Consider the following 20,061-nt stretch of genomic DNA (forward strand, 5'->3'; position numbering starts at 1 on the left):
GGTTTGTTCCTCTTTGTTGTAGAGAGGTCCGTCACCTGGATGAATCAGTCCATTTAACCATTCCCTCCTTGAGAAGGATATCTGGATTGTTTCTACTCTTTGACTTTTGTGAATAAAGCTGTTGCTATCACATATACAGGATTTTGTGTGAGTGCACATTTCCCCTTTTCTGGAATAGATGTCCAGAGTGAATTTCTGGGTCATAGGTGGTGATTTCATGTACAGTTTTGTAAGAAATCGCCATACTGTTCCAGAGTGGTTGCACTATTTTAACATTCTCACCAGCAGTGAATCAACAGTGAATCTTCACATCCTTGCAAACATGGCGTCATTACTGTTTTTTTTCCCAAGCCAAACTATCCAGCTTTATTAAAAATACTTTTCATAAACAATCATGATATTTCAGGCAGGACATGGGCAGATAATTGTTAACAGTGTACAACAACTTTCAAGCTCCCATCTTGGATGGACTACCAAAATTAGAGCCACTATAAAACCCAATGAAGTCTTCATTTGATCCTCTGAATAAGGACAGTTTAGAGTGAGGGTTGATGTTTCACCTTCAGCATGTTGTTTAACTACTTTTGAATTGATCCTGACTTCCAGGAAATAAAATGAAAATGGCAGAATTATTAATCTGAAGATCTGCAATCTAGAAAAGGAACTGCTGCTCCTTTAGTGGACATTATCTCAATGATGTCACTGGGAAGTCCTGGTTGTAAACCCAATTGGTGGGTGTCAGGTCTCAATAGATCTACGGGTTCAGGGAAGTTAAGTCTATGCAGTTGGCAGAGAGGAGAGGAGGACATAAAGATGATTTGAGTGTTTCCACACCACGAGGCATTTGTGCCAAGGCTATGTGTGCCAACATCAGGGAATTCCTCTTCCTCTGAGCCATGAGGAAATTTCTCAGTTTTCCTCCTCAGCAATCCAGGTTTGGAGACATTCTGTCGGTGCCGTCTGTTCCTTTTCCTCCAAATAACAATGAAGTGTTCTGTGTACTAGCAACATAGCTTAAAAAAAAAAAAAAGTAAAGCTCTTCCTTTTTATAAAGCTTGATTAAAAAAATAGTATTTCAAACTTTACAGTCCTCAGAAGTCCACAGTTATCAAAAATGCACACACTTCACTGGGCATCTCCAGTACCTTCTGCTTTCTGTGCCTGGTCTGTTGGGCATCTATATTTTCTGCAGGGTTATTCCCATCATTGCCAGCGTTAGCTCTTCCCTTTTGCCCTTTGGGTACTTTCTCTCCCTTCTTTGCAGGGGCCTTGGCTTGAGCTCTGGAGGAGCAGGTTTAGCAGACAACCTTGAGGATCTTCTCTGTGGTTCGTCTGCATCTTGGCTTTATCTCCTTTAGCATTTCCTCCAGCCTTTCCTCTGGGCATGGTGGAGACAGCGATGGGCTGCAGGCACTGGATGCAGAAACGCAGTGTTGTGCATTTTTGGTCAGTTCAGAGGTTTTCTTACCTCTTCTTCACACTGCTCTAGCACTGTCTTGGGTTTGCCATTTATCTGTTTTCTCCTGGGAAATGTTTTCTCATGTCTTCTGCCCATACTCTCATTTGATTTTTTAGAGTTGATTTTTGAGAATTCTTCATGTATTCTAGATACCAGTCCTTTGTTGTATAGGTAATTTGCAAATATTTTCTTCCAGGTTCTATTTATTTATTTATTTATTTTTTATCCTCCTAGCATTGTTTCACAGAGCCTAAATTTTTAAATTCTGATGAAGTACAGTTCACCAGTTTTTCTTTTTCTGGATTGTACTTTAGTGTTGTCTAGAACTCTTTGCCTCATCCTAGATCCTGAAGATTTTCCATTTTTCATTAACATTCTGTAGGTCTGTATTTTATATTTAACATAATATATTTTGAGTTAATTCTTGGTATAAAGTTTAAGATTTAGGTTAAAAGCCAGGCCCAGAGGTATGTGCTATAATCCCAGTCACTTGGGAGGCTGAGGCAGAAGGATCACTTGAGCCCAGGAGTTTAAGGCCAGCCTGGGCAACATAGCCATACCCTGATCTTAAAGGAAATATTTAGATTTAAGGTTCTTTTTCCCCCTTGGTGTCCAATTGCTTCAGCACCATTTGTTGCAAAAGTGATTTTTCCTCTGTTGAATTGCTTTTGCACTTTTGTCAGTAATCTGTTAGGCATGCTTATGTGGTGTTTTCTGGGTTCTCTGTTCTGTTCCATTGATCTCTTCCCCTGTTCCTCCACCAATATTGCACAGTGTTGATTACTGGAGCTACTACCATAGAGTTGAGTCATGTTTTTAAATCTACTCTGACCTTCTCTCTCAGTTGGTGTATTTAGATTATTTAGATTTAATGTAACTATTGACATATTAAGGCCTGCCATTTTATTTTTTGTTGCTTCTGTTCTATTTTATTTCTTTTTCTTACTTTTCTGACCGTTACTTGAGCATATTTTAGAGTTCCTTTTTTTTTTTTAAACTTATCTGTGGTGTTTTTGTGTGTATCTTGTGTAGTTTTTTAGTGGTTGCTCTAGGTAATGCATATTATTTGCAGTCATAGTCTTAGTGTCATCATTTTATCAGCTTGAGTGACGTAGAGAAAGTTTACCTCCCTTTATCACCCTCTGCCCCCTCCATAATTGATAATTGCTGTAAATATTTCCTCTGTATACATTTTGAATCTTATCAGGTAATGTAGTAACTTTTCTCTTTGCATACATGCATATAATATTCATTTTAAATTATAATTTAGAAAACTCAGGAGGAAAAGGAATGTATTTGCCCACAGTTTTGCTTAGTTTCCTTCCATCCTGTTGGTTCAAGGTGCCTTTTCTAACTGCTTTCTTTTCTGTTTAGACTTTCTATAGCCATCCTTTTAGTTGAGATGTGCTGGTGATGAATTCTTTTAGTTTCCCTTTGTCTGAGAATATTTTGATTTCCCCCTTTATTTCTGAAAAGTGTCTTTATTGGACAAAGAATTTTGAGTTGACAGATTTTTTTCTCTCAGCATTCAAAGTGTGTGCACTTCCTTTTGGCCTCCATAATTTATGGTGAAAACCCTACTGTCATTTAAATTGTTTTTTCAATAGGCTCTTTTGCTCTAAGTCTTCTTCCAATATTTTTTTTCCTTTGCCTTTAGTAATGAAAAGTTTGTATTGTGTTTTGGTGTAGATTTCTTTGATTTTGTTCAGTTTACAGTTCCCTTCTCAAGTCTATAAGTTTATGTCTATAAACAAATTTGGGATGTTTTCAGTCTTATCTTTTTAGGTCCACCCTTTTGTCCCATCTTTTTGAACTCTGATGACAAGAGTGTTACAGTTCCACAGGAGATGTTTTTTTGCCCTTTTTTTCCCCCCCTCTGCTCAGTTATTTCATATAGAAGGAGAACATTTAAAAAATCCTCTTCAGATCATGGCAACTTTAATCTATCCCAAAAGCATAGCCACAGGTTCTGCTTATTTGCTTATTTTTTAAGTCTTCTTTTTTCTCCATTGTTCAGATTGGGTAATTCCTATTGCTTTATCTTCTTGTTTACTTATTCTTTAATTTGTTCCTTCCATTCTGGTGTGAGCCTACCCATGGAATTTTTAAATTTTGGTTATTGCGATTTTTAGTTTTAAAATTTCTGTTTGGTTCTTTATATCTATTTCTTTGATAAAACCTCTTTTTCATTTATTTCCAGATTATATGTAATTGTGTGTTGAAGCATTTTTATGCTGCTTTAAACCTTTACCACATTATCCTAACATCTCTTGGTGTTGGCCTCAGTTGATTGAATTTTTGTTCAGGTGATTTCCACTTCTCAATGTGTCAAGTGATTTTTGTCACTTGAAGTCTAGACATTTGTTGTTGGGTTCTGAGACTCTGGATCAATTTTAAATCTCTTGTGTTAGTGACTTTCTTTGACACTCTGGCAGAGGAAGGGGACAGCTAGCTTACTTGTTATTACCAGGCAGAGACAGAAATTCGGGTTCTCTGCTTGCTTCTTGTTGACAGCTGAGGTGGCAGTGGGAGTTCTGGCAGAGGTGGATGCTTCTGGGAGGATAGGAGTGCCTTGCTACTGATCCTGACATGTCTTCCAGGGACACTGAGCCAGGTGTGGGAGGGTGGCCTCATCTTGCCTCTCCAGTAGGCCTCACCTGTGCCCACCCATTGAGGGAAAGAGGCTCTTCTTACTGGGAGTCAGGGTAGAAGTATGTGTTCCTCAGATGGTCTTCACCAACACAGGGAAGAGTGGGAGTCAGGCTTGTTATGGCTCGGCTCCCTCTGGCCTTCTTTGGCACCACCCCGGCAGGGTCATTTGGCTTTACTCTCGTTAGGAGCTTGGCAAGGGTGGAGGTCTAAGCTCCCCACACAGGCTTTGCTGGTGTGGGTGGTGGTGGGACCACAGTTTTTCTTGATTTCCTGGCTAGAGTAGAGCAGTTACTATCTGAGAGTTTTCTCACTTGCTAGGCTGCCCCTTCCTGGTCCTTTGGCTAGAAAGAACAGGCTTTTGTTGAGGCTCTTCTTTTCTACGCCTGTTGGTGTTTCCAGTTGCTAATTTCCTTAACTCCAAGTCTGAGACCCAGGAAAACCCAGAAAACTCACCACCATGTCAGGCCTTGGGTCTGGAGTTCCCTAACCTGTCTGCCCTCTTCTCATCTTTCAGAGTCTTCTTATGTTTGTTTTATACATAATGCCCACAGTTTTCAGTTGTACTTAGCAGGAAGTATAGGGAAAAGTACATCTTCCACATATAGGACAGCACCATTTATAATTTATTTTTGTTATTTCCATGAAATATATTGGGTCCTGAATTAGTAACTTTTGTTGTGGCTGTTAAGTCTAGTAAAGAGTCATTGTTTCCCTGTTTTCTTTGGGAGAACATTAGCGTTGGGTTGGCCATTGGAAAGATGTGGCAAAGGTTGAAGATTATTATCTACTAAATATAATAGCAGATTTATTTTCTTAAAAAAAATCCATGTGGTCAGGTATTTACTGGTTTGTTCATTAAACATGAGTTTCAGTAAAGCCAAATCTAATTTTAACTAGCATTTAATAAAACATCCACTTCTGAGTATTAGCTGTAGAAATAGTTTATTTTAAAAGGCATCCTTTCTGGCATGTGTGTTGCCAAAAGGAAGTTTTGAATTTATCTTTCCTAATAATATTTTCTTTTCTTTTTTTTTTTTTAATAAATTTTTTAAGCTTTTTTTTTTTTTTTAGAGAATTTTAATATTTATTTTTTAGTTTTCGGCGGACACAACATCTTTGTATGTGGTGCTGAGGATCGAACCCAGGCCGCACGCATGCCAGGCGAGCGTGCTACCGCTTGAGCCACATCCCCAGCCCAATAATAATATTTTCTGATTGCTGCAGTGAAACCAGTTGTTCTTTAGTGTGTCAGATACTTTATTGGTATAATACAGTGGGTAGCTCTTGATGGAAGTATGGAAGATTTGTATTTAGTTACTGAATTACTGAATTAGTATCATTCAGTAACTAACTTTGCTGTATTGTTAAGTGAGGCTTATGGTGATACATCTGAAGCATTTAGCACCATGTTACACACACACACACACACACACACTCTTACACACTGCGTCACTGTCATTGTTATTACCATTATTGATGAAGTTTATTGAAGCTGCAGCCTTGAAGCAAACTCTTAACAAAACCAGAGGTCAAATAATCTGCTGTGGTTCTTATCATAAAGTCATATAATTGAGATTAAGGAGTTTGTGGCCTTTCTTCATTGACACCATTGTGATTTGTCAAGAACTATTCTTTTTTAGCATGGATTGATATGTAATAAGATATTTGCCTGATTTTTTTTTTTTTTTGTGGGGAGGGGGGACTGGTAGTGAGGCCTCACTGTAAGATAGTCCCATATTTTAATAGGTTACTTTAAAAAAAATGAAAGTTTCATTTATTTATTTATTTTGGTACTGGGGACTGAACCAAGGACCTCATGCCTGCTAGACAAGCGTGCTGCTACTGAGCTACACCCCGAACCTGGTATTTTTAATTTAAATAAAGAAACACAATATTAAAACTGCCATTCATACCTCCTTTAGCCCTTCCATCACCCCTTAGAGTCTCTTTCACTTAAATCTTTCCAATTTGGCATTTGTGTTAGTTTCCTAGGGCATCCAGAACAAAGTAGCACACACAGGACAGCTTAAAACAACAGAAATTCAGTGTCTCACAGCTCTGGAGATCGCAAGTCCAGAATCAAGGTGTCGGAAGAGTTGTTTTCTTGTGAAGATACTGAGGGGGAATCTGTTCTAGGCTGCTGTGAGCCCCAGTTGTTCTCTGGTTTGTGGGTATATTACTTCAGTCTCCAGCTCCACATGATGGTCCCTGTGTGTTTGTCTTTACATGGTTGTTTTCTTGTAAGGACAACAATTATGTTAGATTAGTCTGTACCCTCTACTATAAGAGAGTACCAGAGGCTGGGTAGTTTGCACCACCACGAAAAGGGCAACTATATTTAACAGGTCACTTCCTGCTATACATTGAGAGGATTGACAGCAGTATATTGCTTGGCACAAATGACCCTGTTAACTAGGACATGTTTCCCTCCCTGCTAGGGTTTGAATCTTGAGTGTTTCCCAAAGGCCCATGTGTGAGAGAATTGGTCCCTAACTTGGCACTGTTGGGAAACAGTGGGACCTCTGAGATGGGACCTAGAGGGAGGGCTTTGGGTTATTGGGGGTATGGCTTTGAGGGGGAATATGGGACCCCAGTCTTTTCCTCCCTCTTTCTTGCTCCCTGTCCATGAATCAAGCAATTTTGTTCTACCATGTATTCCCACCATGATGTTTCACTGTAGACTCAAAGCAATAGGGCCAACAAATCATGAGATGAAACCTCTAAGCTGTGAGCTAAAATAAACATTTTCTCTCTATAGTTTGATTTCTTCAGGTATTTTTTAGAGGAATGGGAAGTTGACTGATATACTCCTCAATTGTGAATCCTGTTCAAACCCCATTAGCTGAATCTGAGTTCTCTTCCCCTGAGGCCAGGATGTCACCACAGGACGTGCCCGTGTCCACAGAACTATGAAAGTTTTGAGTCCTCTCCCACTCCCCCCCACCCCCCCAACAGCATACTTGGATAAGTGCATAAGGCCTTTAGTTCCTCTTAGGGACCAGGATAAGTGTGGTCCATCCTTAATCATCTTTCTCCTTAAAGCAGATGTCAGGCTAGAGGACAAGGGGGAGGGATGGAGGAGCTTGACTTTGCTCCGTCAGCTTTCAATTTCATGTAGTCTGATGGATACTCTTGGCCGGACATAATGCCCTTTTCATTCACCCAAAAACATCTATTTTCATTGCTGACATCATTCATTTCAACTTTGGGGACTATACTCAAACGTGCAGCCACATTTCCTCTCATCAGGTGATTATTCACCCAGAGGAGAGTGAACAATAAACAAGGACCCACTGGTGGAGCAGCTTGTTTAAATCCTACCCCTTACTGCTTACCCACTAGACATTAATTAATTTTACTCCCCCATGCCTACCACATTTGCTACTGAACCCTAAAGAATCTTCTCATCTCCCAAACATGTAGACCTCTGTCAGTTCTGTTCTAGAAAACCTGTTCTGTTTTAGAAAACCATCCTGTATCAACAGTCAAGAAGTGGGAGAGGTCTGAGATTTTATCCTGTTTGCAAGCTGACAGCTCTGCCTGGCAGTTTACTGGATGCTTTCAGCAGACATGAGACTCCTGGGTCAGAGACAAAGGACTATATTGCTCATGGCACAGCCAACAGTGTGACCTTGTTAAGTGAAAAACTTGAGACAAGCTTTAACATGATTTATTTGAGTAAAGAATGATTCATGTGGGCTGGAGCTGTGGCTCAGTGGTAGAGTGCTTGCCTAGCAAGTGTGATGTGCTGGGTTTTATCCTCAGTACCACATAAAAATAAATAAATAAAATAAAGGTATTGTGCCCAACTACAACTAAAAATAATTTAAAAAAAAGAATGTTCATGAATTGGGCAGCATTAGAAACAAAAAATGCAGAGAGCTCCACTCTATCTGTGAGCAGCAAGCTTTTGTAGGCCAACATACAAACTATAGAAATCTCTGATTGGCTACAGTGAGGTGTTTGCTTTATTAGGTATGGTATAATGAGGCATTTTCTTTATTTGAAAGTGGTCCTAGCAGAGATCCCAGTTGTATAACCAATCAGTAGTTGACTGTTCTGTTGATAGGCTGTGGCTTGTGTTTTTGTTGTTGTTTTATTTAGAATGTTCCCAAATTAAATTCCCAGTTTTTTTACATAAGAATACAGAGACAACCTTAGGCTACTTGCTTCCCTTATTTGCTTCAAAAACCTTCGTGTTTGTATTAGTTCTTCTCTTATTAAATCGCACAGGGACAATGTTGAGTGGCCTTGATGAACGGTGTCCATGTAGTGGGTTTTTGTCATAGTTGAGGTGCCTTGCATTTAAATAATCCAAATCTTTGTGTTGGCAGAAGTCATAAGACTCCTGGGTCAGAGACAAAGGACTGTATTACTCATGGTAGAGCCAACAGCATAAGCTTGTTTGTGTCAATACTTCTTACACCAATAGTCCCTTATGACCAGTGTAAGGTGGCCTAGGTGGCCACTATACATGGAGTATATTTGTGTCACAGATATAGGTGATCCAAATTCTTTATAAAGGGCTACAAGCAACCTTACTCAAGAGGGAGATATTGTCTTTATTTTACTGGACAGTAAGCAAATCTACTCTTGGTTCTGGTGGAAGATCTTATGTCTTGCTGGGCTATTCGCTATGTGCACATCATCCAAAGAAAGTTTAGACCAAAAGCAGCCACCACAGAACAAAAGCAGACACTTTTGCTCATAAGACACGCAGAAGTGCCAGAGGCCCATAGAGAAATGTATCCCCCAAAGCAGGGCAGGATTAACACTCTCACTGATGATTGTGAATCAAGAAAAATAAAATTTATATGCAGTATACCTTGTTTAACTGTTAAGTCCTATAGTCCCAGATGTGGGACACCTATAAAAACTTAAGTTGAATAACAAATATACCACTCATGGTAACTTTTGAAATAAATGTTGTTTTTGGAGTTCTGTTCTTTTGAGAAAAATAAGTGAATGATTTAGAAAACATAATATATTAGCTGTAGATTATAATTTCCAACTTATTTTTATGCACCTGTGTCAATTTTGTTGAAATATTTTCAGAATTGGAAGCTTGGGACTTAATGGGTTAGGATGAAAATAGTTTTTCAAATGGTTGTCTCTAACACTTTAGAAAAATGTGAGAGTCAGAATAATTTCCTGACTCTCACATGCTTTTGGATATTTTCCCCAGACTGTCACAATGAGTGCAGCAGGTTCGTGGAACTGGAAATGGTTGTCACCAGGTTGTGTATTCTAGGTGTGGGTAGTAATCATGGGTTTATTTATTTAGCATTGATTATGATCTGTCCTCAGGTAGAGCTGGCTGCTAAGGTCACTGTGCAATAAAAAAAATAATACATGTGTATAGTTCTCAGATTTAGTTCATATTTATTTTGGACCTGCTGGGTTACTTAAACACCTGCAAGTAATTGTTTTAAACGACCTAAAAAATGGTTGAGGTCAGAGACTTTAAAATGATTCATAAATTAATCATTGACAGAACATTTCTCAAAAGTTTTATTAAACTGATTCAACTGAATTTCCTAAAATAATGGCACTTTGGTTTGTATGATACAAATTTGAAAAAGGCTAAGAAGTTTTAAAATGTTTATGTACTACTTACATGGTCCTAGTTATAAATGTATGCTTAGTTTCATATTTTAAAATTATGCTTTTGAAAAAATTTAAAAGCAAATTCCTGGTACCTTTTTTCTTCTTATCATAATGACCAACTTTTGGTTTTTCATTGTTCCAGTTTCCATTTTTAGAGGAAAAATTTGTTCTCCATTTAAAAGTTAAAAGAAAACTGTGCTTTTGAAATAAGGCAGAATAGATTTAAAGTGGAATGAACATTTCCATTTTAGTCATAGTCTTAAATGTGAATTAATGATAATTGATCATTCTTTTGAACTTTAAACTGGAATTTTATATAAAGTTATTAATTTGCCAAGGTTAAGTTCTCTTTAAAAGGTGAACACTTATCACTCACCTACTAGCAGTATGCTGGATGCCGAGTAGTTTTAGAAAGGGTAGTAAAAAGAATGTAGGTTCTCCACCACCCTGGCTTTAACCTTTTTTTTTTTTTTCCTGTAATGACATTTGAATGATATAATTATATAGAACTTAAGGATTATTTACTCTAAAATCATTAGGGTGTAATTCCAGAATCATTTGCATATTCAGTGATTCTCCTCTCAGTAGAATTCTACTCTTTCTGCCCCCGCCCATTTTTTGAGACATGGTCTTACTATGTTGCCCAGCCTGACCTTGAACTCCTGGGCTCAAGTGATCCTCATGCCTCAGCCTGTCAAGTTACTGGGGCTCTAGCTGTGTGCCACCATACCTGTATTCTTTCTACTTTTATCCCTGCTGTTCTGTGATGGTTTATATACCTAATATGATAGAAGAAAATACTGTCTTCTTTTTATTGTTTTATTTGTTTTAAAAGGAAGGCAATGCCTTTTTGGCCTACAATGCTGGTTCCTAACATTAGGGTAAGATGCATGTATATTTTTGTATGTGGTTAGAACCATACTTTTTTTTTTTTAAAAGAGAGAGAGAGAGAGAGAGAGAGAGAGAGAGAGAGAATTTTAATATTTATTTTTTAGTTATCGGCGGAAACAACAACTTTGTTTGTATGTGGTGCTGAGGATCGAACCCGGGCCGCACGCATGCCAGGCAAGCGTGCTACCGCTTGAGCCATATCCCCAGCCCAGAACCATACTTTTTTGAAAGTTGTTTTTTTTTCATATAGTTAAGACCAGATTTAAAGCAAACTTCATATGTGACAATTTTGATTTTACTATACTTAAGGGAATAGATATAACTTTGTAAAATGTTTCAGTTTTTCAAATAATTCTTTCCAGGAGTCTGTTAAAACCCTGCTTCTGTGGGATGAAGGAAGGTCAGCCAGGGTGCTTTCCCACCCAGTTACTATGGAAGTCTTCTCCATTTAACTGGCTCAGTGCTTGAGTGCTTTTCCAATGCTCTGGTTTCTAATCGTTAACTCATTTTTGATTCCATTCTCAAGAGAAAAGTTAAGGGCATCCTTATTTCAAACACTGGAAGGCAGAGGTGTTGTTATTTTGGAAAGATAGTCCTAATTGTTCGCAGATTCTGGGCTTGCAAATTCATCTGTTCACTAAAGTTTACTCACAATCCAAACCCAAAGCAGTGCTCAAAGTGTTTTCTCAGTCATTCTTGGACATGTGCAGAGCAGTGAAGTTTGAGTCACCCAAAGCTCACATTTGATTGACTATCTAAGATCAGTCAAAGCTGCCTTTGGCCTTCTTGTTCTAGCTTGTGTAGTATAAACAAGCATCCATTTTGTAGTCTATGTAGTGCATTTCTTGTTTTTTATTGGTAATTTTGCTGTATAAAATGCTCCTAGGTGTAGTGCTAAAGTGCTGTTGAATATTCTTAAGTGCAAGAAGGCTTCAGTATGCCGTAGGGAGGAAATACATGTGCTGGATAAGCTGTGAGTTACAGTGCTTTTGGCTGTGAATTCAATATTAAATGAATCAACTATATAGATAGATAGATAGACAGGTAGGTAGATAGATCTACCTGTGTATCATAACTAAAGTCTAAACAGAAACATGAGTGAAATGAGGTTATGTATTGATTGACTGAACTATTGCGACCAGAATCTTCTAGGAACTGTACCCTATATTTCCCCTAGAAGCAGTGGGTCAGAATATTCTAATTCACTGTTCACTGTGATATAGTGAATGTAACTACTACAAATAACCAGAGTTGACTGTAGTTACATTTTGTTTTTTAAACTGATACAGATCAGTCCAGAGTCAGGAATCAAGTATTTGGGGAGCAGGCATGTTTTGTGTTTATTGTATGCTGGGTTCAGAGGTTTTCTGTACTGGGCTAGTTTTCCTCTCTCTGGTTTATGGCTTTTCAGTTGGGAATTCTGCCACCAGGAGGGGATCCAGCTTGGGAAGGGCAGTAGTTGGGAAAGTTAGGGAGCCTGGCGTCAGCTTGCCTGGCTTTCTCTGGTTGCTGAGTTTCTACCACAGGCGCTGAGAACTGGAGGCTGAAAGCCCATCTCAGCTGTAGGGACCCAAAACATGTGTCCCAAGCCATGTGTCCCTCTTCACCATGCTGAATTAAAAGCAGCTCTTAATTCCCAGGGAGGACCAGGAGGTGGGTCTCCAGGCTTCTTTGATGCAGTGATACTGGCTGGGGAACTGGAGCTCCATGGAGGGAGTTCCTACATGGATTTTATTTAATTTAATTAATTTATTTATTTGAAAGAGTTTTGTTTTGCTTTTAATATGGAGTTTTCTTCATTGTCTCAGACCACTGGGTAAAGTAGCAGTAGGCAGGGAGGTTTAAAGACCCTCCTTAGCTCCCATCCCTCTTACTTCTCAAAGCCTCACCCTGTGTCGAGTGAAATGCATTAAAACATGCCCATACCCACATTACATTGAACGTATGTTAATTTTGAAAAGGATTGAGTTGATGTTGAAATGTTATATTTTGTAGATATTCAATTAAATCATAATTTTGATTTTAAAAAACATTTTCATATTCTGAAGGAATAAAATTTTTTCCACAAAGTTCAGTCTTACTTGTTTTCTGTTTCTCACTCACTCTCTTTCACTTTCTCTTTTGTTCCTGCCTGCCTTCCTCCCTCCATCCCTCCTTGACCCCCTTCTTTTTCTCCTTCTTTCCCTCTCCTTGTTTCTTTCATGCTGGGGTGGAACACGGCCTCTGCACATTCTAGGCAAGCACTCCACCACCGAGCCACACTGCAGCTTTCGCACGTTTTCCTGTGTTCTGTGTCTTTAGGGCAGGATTGCTGCATCAATGTGCCCTTCAGAAAAGGAAGAATTCAGATTTTTCCTTAGCCCTTTGGTTGCTCATCAGTTCTGCAAACATGGTGCCTGTAATGTACCCCATGCTACACAAGTTGCTGGGCACAGAAAAATAAACCATGCAGCATTCTTTTCTTCAAGGAGCCCATAGGCTAGACCCCTTAGATAGGTGACTTCAGTATGGTAGCAGACAGAGGGGCCTATAACTCAGCCTTGGTGGGGAGGAGCAGCTGACCTTGAAGGTGTCCTGCAGAAGATAGTCCTTGGGTCAAGACTTGAAGGATGCTTGTATCGGAAGGTAAGGTGGGTGAGGGTGGAAGGGGCTTGAGAGAAGCTAGGGTGGAAGGTGTGGCATAGGCTTGGCAGCAGTGTGGTAGGTGTGGGGAGCTATGAGCCATCATTGCTGTCCTAGCAGCTGGAAGGATATGTGAATAGTAGATTGTGTTGGTCACAGATACCATCTGAGAGTCAGGGAGGGGCTGAGCGTGGAAAGCCTTTTGTGCCATCTTAGACAAGTTCCAACTCCTTCTGGCCATGTGACCTGCTTCTCATGCCTCTGACTGCTGAATGCTTTTTGGGTTTATTTGTTATTTCTCAATACATCAGAAGTATAACCAGGTGGTGCTGGGGATAGAACCTAGGGCCTCACACATGCTAAGCAGGGGCTCTGACTCTGAGCTACACCTCCAGGCTAGACGCTGCCTTCAAAAGTTGCCCCCATCTTTCTCATCACCACACTGAGGACCAAGCTTCCAACACATGAACCCTTGGGACGCATACTTAAGCCATATCTAAACTGCAGTGCCTTTCGCCCATTAATGAGCACAGGATATTTTATTTTGGGGAGTGACACATTCACTTAACTAGTTCTCCACCGATGGACATTTAGATGGATTCTAATTTTGTTAACTATTAGAAATATATTCAATGAGAGAAAATCTTCCTTGAATGTACATCTTTATGTATTTAGCTTAAAATATTTTTGTTGTGAAAAATTTCAAGCATATACAAAAATAGAATAGGATAATGAGATAATGAGGTTTTATATATACCTGACTCTTCAACAGTTAACGATGTTTTATTGTTGTTGTCTTCAGGGCTGGGTATTGAATGTGTACGCTACACCAGCACACTACCACTGAGCTACATGCCCAGTCCTGTCCTAGTTTTTAATCTATACTTCCATAATTGTCTTTCCTCTGCCAGAGTGTGTGAAAGCAAATACCAGTATCATATCATTTCACCTATATGTCCCTTAGTCTTTTAAGACATAATTTCACCTAAACAGAATTAACATATTTCTTAATATTATCTAATACAATGCAAATCAGGACCCAGACAAGGCCTAAATGATGCATTGCTTGAAACAGCTCCTCTAGTCTCTTCTAGTTTAAAACCTACCTCCCTTTCTTCATTTCTTACGTGATCTATTTGTTGAAGAAGCTGAGTCATTTCTCTAGTAGGCTTTCTCACCAGTTGAACTTGGCCGGTGGCCTATTTGTGGTATCACTTAACCTGTCTTCCACAGCCCTCCCCACATAGCCTGGGAGATGTGGAGGCTCCTCCTTTCATTCATTAGGATTGGGTTGGGAAGTTCAGGTGTTGTCAGCCCCTGCTGACTCCCTTCCAAAGTTCCCCATCAGTCTTCTACCTGACAGTTTTGGCACCCTGTCATTTGATGCATTGCCTATATTCCTTATTTTGTTAGGGTTTTCAGAATGATACTTTTTAGAAACTTTTAATTGTGATCCATGGTGGCCATTGAGATTTCACTTTTACATACTCCTGTGTGTGTATATGTGTGTGTGTGTGTGTGTGTGTGTGTCTGTCCATGCATGCTGGTGTGTTCAGGTGTTCTATGCAATTTCATCACATGTATAGGCAAACATGGATAACACCACAGGCAAGGACCAAGATCTATCACGAGGATCCCTTAGGTTACCTTTTGGAACCACAGCCATCTCCTTCCCCCCCTGTCGCTTACCCCAGGAAACACAAATCTGTTCTCCATTTCTATAATTTTGTTTTTACAAGAAAGGGAATTATACAGTATGCAACCTTTTAAGGTTGGCTTTTTTTTCATTCAGCGTAATTCCCTTGAGATCCAGCCAGACGTTTGCATGTATCAATGGTTTATTTTGTTTATTATTTAGCATTTCTAATCATTCAAGTATTGAAGCAAATTTGGGTTGTTTTCAGTGTTTTGGTGTTGTATATCAATATGCTGCTAGCATTCATATACAGGTTGCCTATTAAATAATGCCCAAGAATGGGGGGTGCAGTGATGTAGGCCTGTGATCCCAGATACTTAGAGGGCTGAGGCAGGAAGATCACAAGTTTGAGACCAGCCTGGGCAAACTAATGAGAGCCTGTCTCCAAATAAAAAGGGCTTGGATGTAGCTCAGTGGTAGAGTGACCCTGGGCTCAATCCCTAATACGACGACGACAACGACAACAACAACCACCACCAAAACAAAACCCCCACAATTGCTGGGTTATATAATAAGCATGCTTAGTTTTGTAAGAAACTGCCATATTCTTTTTCCAGAGTGGCTGAACCATTTCATATTTCCACCAGCAGTGAATGAGACATCTAATTTCACCAGCTTTTGGGGTTATCACTGTATTTATTTTAGTCATTCTGATAGCTTTGTGAATGATGATTTTTTAATTGTTTCATTCTTTTACTACCTTTCAGTTGCAATTCTTCTATAAAGAACTCTTGTTCCTCAGTTATTTGGTGACTCTGAAATAGTCTGTAGAAGAAAGGAAGAATAACATGTTTTTTTTTTTTTTGTTGTTGTTGTTTCTCTATCTCCCTCCCTTAAGCCAGTTTTTAGAGAAAACAGATCTGTGCCTTGCCAGCCTCCAGAGTGACTAATTAGCAATTTTTTTTTTTAAGTATCATCATGAAATCATGGATTAAAAAAAATTTGATGTGGTTATCTTCTCAAGGTAAATTATTAGAAGAGAAGTCCTGTGAAAGGGTAGACAAATTTAAAATTTTGATATAGATTATCCCTCTCACCTCCAGAAAGATCATACCATTTTGTGCTCTTACCAATATATAAAAATATTTATTTTTCTATATCCTTGCCAACACTGATTTGGCCCGTTTTTATTTTTATTTTTTTAATTTTACCAATCTGATGATAAATTGATATTTTACTGTTTCTATTGCAGCACTTAGTTAGAATTGATCTTTTCACATTATTGAATTTTTTAAAAAACTAGCCAGTTGTCTGTTAATTAACTTTACCTGTGTTTCTATTGGGATATTAGTCTTTTATTACATTTTTCTGTTGTTATGCCTATCAGTATTTTTCCTTGGTGGTTTCTGCTTTCTATTTGCTTGGACTCTTTCCTACCTTAAGATTATAAAAATATGTACTTATTTTTTCTAGTGCCTTTAAATATTTAAATATTATAGCTAAATTTAAATATTGGTTCCACGGAGAGCTTATTTTTATGTAAGAAATAAGGTGCAGCATTACATTTTCCCAAATGTCTGACCAATATCCCCATGTCAATGTATTAAATAAGTTATCTTTACCCACTAACTTTGTTACCAAATCCAAGTTCGTTTACTTGGGCCACTCAAAAAGAAGCCCAGTGTATCAGTAAGCCAGAGAAATCAAGAATACAGTGGGCCAGTGCCCTAAAAATCCATCTTAACTCAGTGTAAGTTTCAAACTCCTCCTATCCTTAGGTTTGGTGGGGTAGGGTGGAAGGAGGGCTTGCATTAGGTAAGGACTGATGACTGGAGACCTAAGGTGCCACTCCTGTGCTAAGGAACAGGGTGTTGTGAGACCTGGTGGTTGGCAATCTGTCAATCATGATGCCTCTGAAAAATCTCGAAAATATCTTAGTTACTCTCATTTTGGCGTCTTCAGCATTGAAGCAGGAAGAGAAAGATTAGGGAAGTTTAGAGTAAATCAGGCTTGTACTACCAATTCTAGACAAGATTCCTTAAATGACTACCATGCATCCATGCAAAGCTTAGCAGAAGCAGTCTAACCCAAAGGTTAGCGAAGCAACAGATCTTAAGGCAGAAGGGCCAGGCTTTCTTAGCCTGTTTCAGTCACCCCTTGGACACCTGGGCAGGCCCAAGTGAAGAGTCAGTGCTTTCTACAAAGGCATTCTCCAAGTCCCTGATAAGTACCCTAGGCCACTGTGTCATCATAACCCACACTTCAGAAGTGTTATCTACAGCAAGGCTCGTGGGAAACTAATAATGCATTGCCCCATGGTGTAGCTTCCAAAATTCGTGATTTTTAAAGTCAGCTGCAAGCAGGTGAAGCTGGAAGGTTTACCCTTGATTACAACTTGGAATGCCACTTTTATGCTTAGTTCTCTGTAATTTTGATTCTGAGTTTTCTATTGTGTTCCACTGATAGGTCTATGACTGGTCTCCTGTCACAATTTATATTACCACAGCTTGATTTTCCATTAACATTTTTGTTGCTGGAATTTATGAAATTTTGAAAATTATATGAACTTACTTTTGTATGTCAGTTGCTTTATAATGTTTAATTTTGTTGTTGTTTTTGTTTGGTTTTGCAGTGCTAGGGATCAAACCCAAGGCCCTGCAAGTACTAGACAAATGCTCTACCACTGAGCTACGTCCCTAGACACTGTGACATGTTCTAATATTTGATTGCTTGTCTCTTTTCTTATTTTATGACTTTGCTGGCAGAGCTCACAGATTGATCCAAGTGGATTTGAAAATATTTGTAAAGTTCTCCAAATACCTTCTATATTTCATTTTAGGAGGACTGATTTTATAAATTTAAACTCTCATGGTTAAGAATGTAGTCTTTCATTCATTTAAGTCATCTTTTGTGTCCTTGAGTACTTTTTATTAGCTTATTTCTAAGTTTATTATTGTTAGTTTCTCTGTCCCTTTGTTTGAGGAATGCCTTTTAAACTTGATCAGATTCAATTTTTTTTAATGAGGTCATACCTTCTGGGAAGAATGTCAGACTTTATTATCTGTAATATTAGCTTTCTAAGCTGCTCCCTAAGCCGACAAGCTCTATTTCCCACTGTCCTTAAGGCAAATTCAGACATAGTTTCCTTCTGATAGTCACTATTGTTTAGTTACCAAGTATAAATTACAACAAATTTCTGAGGAAGACATAATACATTGTTGATCAAAATTAAAGGCTAATTCAAATTTGGAATTTTAAATTGAAAACTTCAGTTATTTCATTACACCATTCAGGCAACTTTTTATTAAGTGACAAGATGAACCTACAGTTATAAAAGATTTTCATAAGGCATGTGTCTTCTGGCCTGCCAGTTTTCTTGGTTGGACTATTTATAGGATCTATTTCATTGTACCTGGGAATTGTTATTTTTTTCTGCTGCTTGTATGAGCTGTCTTAATGCTCAAACCTGTTTTATCCAAAGTACAGTAATAAAGATAAAAGCAGCTGCTACTAACTGAGATTGTCCTATGTGCTAGGCTCTCCATCTTACATATTTAATGTATGTTAATTTCTTTAATTCACTGAACAGCTTTCTAAGGATTTCTTATGTTGCAGATAGGAGGTGAATTGAGTGAAGTTAAATCTGTGAGGCTTCAACTCATCGAGGTCTCAGATTACATTACAGACTCCTGCCTTTGTGGGTGTGTGCAGATGTACACATGCACCTGCATTTTGGAGGACTTTTGTTGTTTGGAGGGGTGAGCAGAGAGAGAAGTGGTCATAGTTTCAGCAAACTTGAAGGCACTGCTTCTAAAACACAGAAGACTTTTATAATACACTATCTCATTCTCAAGAACTATTCTTCATTAAGGATTATGTTCTGCAAGTACTAGACAAATGCTCTACCTCATTATGTTTTAAACTTCTATTTTGTAGATGTTTAATGAACTGCTATTATTTGGTAGATTCTAGGATCAGTTTTCTGGGGAGTATTATAAACTAGGATTAATAAGAATAATATAAATATTGGAATTTTCAAAAGATTTGTTAAGGTTATTATCGACAAGACAAGATTATAAGGTGAGTCATTATTTTAGGGGGAAATCTATTTTCAGATCCTTTAAAACTACTCAATTATAAATAATATGCTAATTATAATTACAGATTTTTAAAATTCATTCAAACAGCAGAACCCTTTGCTTTTCTCATATATATATATATATATATATATATATATATATATATATATATATATTCTCTTACTTAGTAAAGTAGCATTCTGTGATTTAGAGAAACTTTCCAGGCATATCAATTGGCTTGTTTGTGTATGTTATAAAATACTTGAGAAACATTAAAAGGCATAAAGATAATATCCTATCCTTATATCTAACATATTATTGAAGGCATAGAATTTTACCAGTATAACTGAAGTCCCTCTGTACTGCTCTTCAAGTGCCTGATTCTTCCTCTGCCTCAGAAATAACTTATTATCTATTTTAAAACATAATAACCATTTTTGGACCTTGTAAATGATAGTATAAGCTAATTGTTCTGCAATTTGCTTTTTTTCATTCAATATGATATTTTTGAGATCCACCCATGTTGACATGTGTAGTTCTAGTCTGTTTATTTTTACTGCTGGTAATATTATGATCTATAAGCATGTCATCATTTACTCATACATTCTTCTCCTGATGTAGTTGTTTCCAGTTTTTGCACTTAATAAAACATGCTGTTATCAATGCTGTCTTACAGGTCTCCGTGTGCTTTTTTGCAAGAGATTCCCTAGAGCACTTTTCTATGAATGAAATTGCTGAATCAAAAGGTATGTGTATTTTCACTTTTGCTAAACATTGTCAAGTTGTCACCAAAGGTAGTACCCATTAAGATCCCCACCTTTGCCAATTAGGTCTCTCATTGTTCTATATCCTTAGTAACACTAGGTATTGTTGAAGTTTAATTTGCCTTTGAGTGATATCTTATTGTTTTGAATCTTCTTGATTATTGTTGAGGTTGACCTTTTCTTCTTGTGTTTATTAATAATATAGATACTTCATCCTATTATGTTTTTCCTCCATATCTGTGGGTTCTACATCGGTGGCTTCAATCAACCACAGATAGAAAACATTTGGGAAAAAAATGCATCTACTGAATGCAGACTTTTTTTTTTTTTTCCACCTGGAACTGGGGATAG

At 38.1% G+C, this 20,061-nt stretch overlaps 1 protein-coding gene and 1 non-coding gene across 2 annotated transcripts in view; one reads left to right on the top strand and one right to left on the bottom strand.

Moving 5' to 3' along the window:
* C11H2orf76 (chromosome 11 C2orf76 homolog) overlaps positions 1-20,061 on the top strand; it is a 51,715-nt gene that overhangs the window by 5,448 nt on the left and 26,206 nt on the right. Inside the window, exon 2 of the mRNA XM_027936876.2 lies at positions 19,623-19,692. Coding sequence (XP_027792677.1) covers positions 19,672-19,692 — 21 coding nt within the window. The 5' untranslated portion in view covers positions 19,623-19,671. The remainder of the gene's footprint in view (positions 1-19,622; positions 19,693-20,061) is intronic.
* LOC114093974 (small nucleolar RNA SNORA29) lies at positions 3,330-3,485 on the bottom strand. The gene has a single exon (XR_003582961.1). It is a non-coding gene; the product is annotated as a small nucleolar RNA SNORA29 (small nucleolar RNA).

The sequence above is a fragment of the Marmota flaviventris genome, chromosome 11 (assembly GCF_047511675.1).
Source record: "Marmota flaviventris isolate mMarFla1 chromosome 11, mMarFla1.hap1, whole genome shotgun sequence".
Classification (NCBI taxonomy): Eukaryota; Metazoa; Chordata; class Mammalia; order Rodentia; family Sciuridae; genus Marmota; species Marmota flaviventris.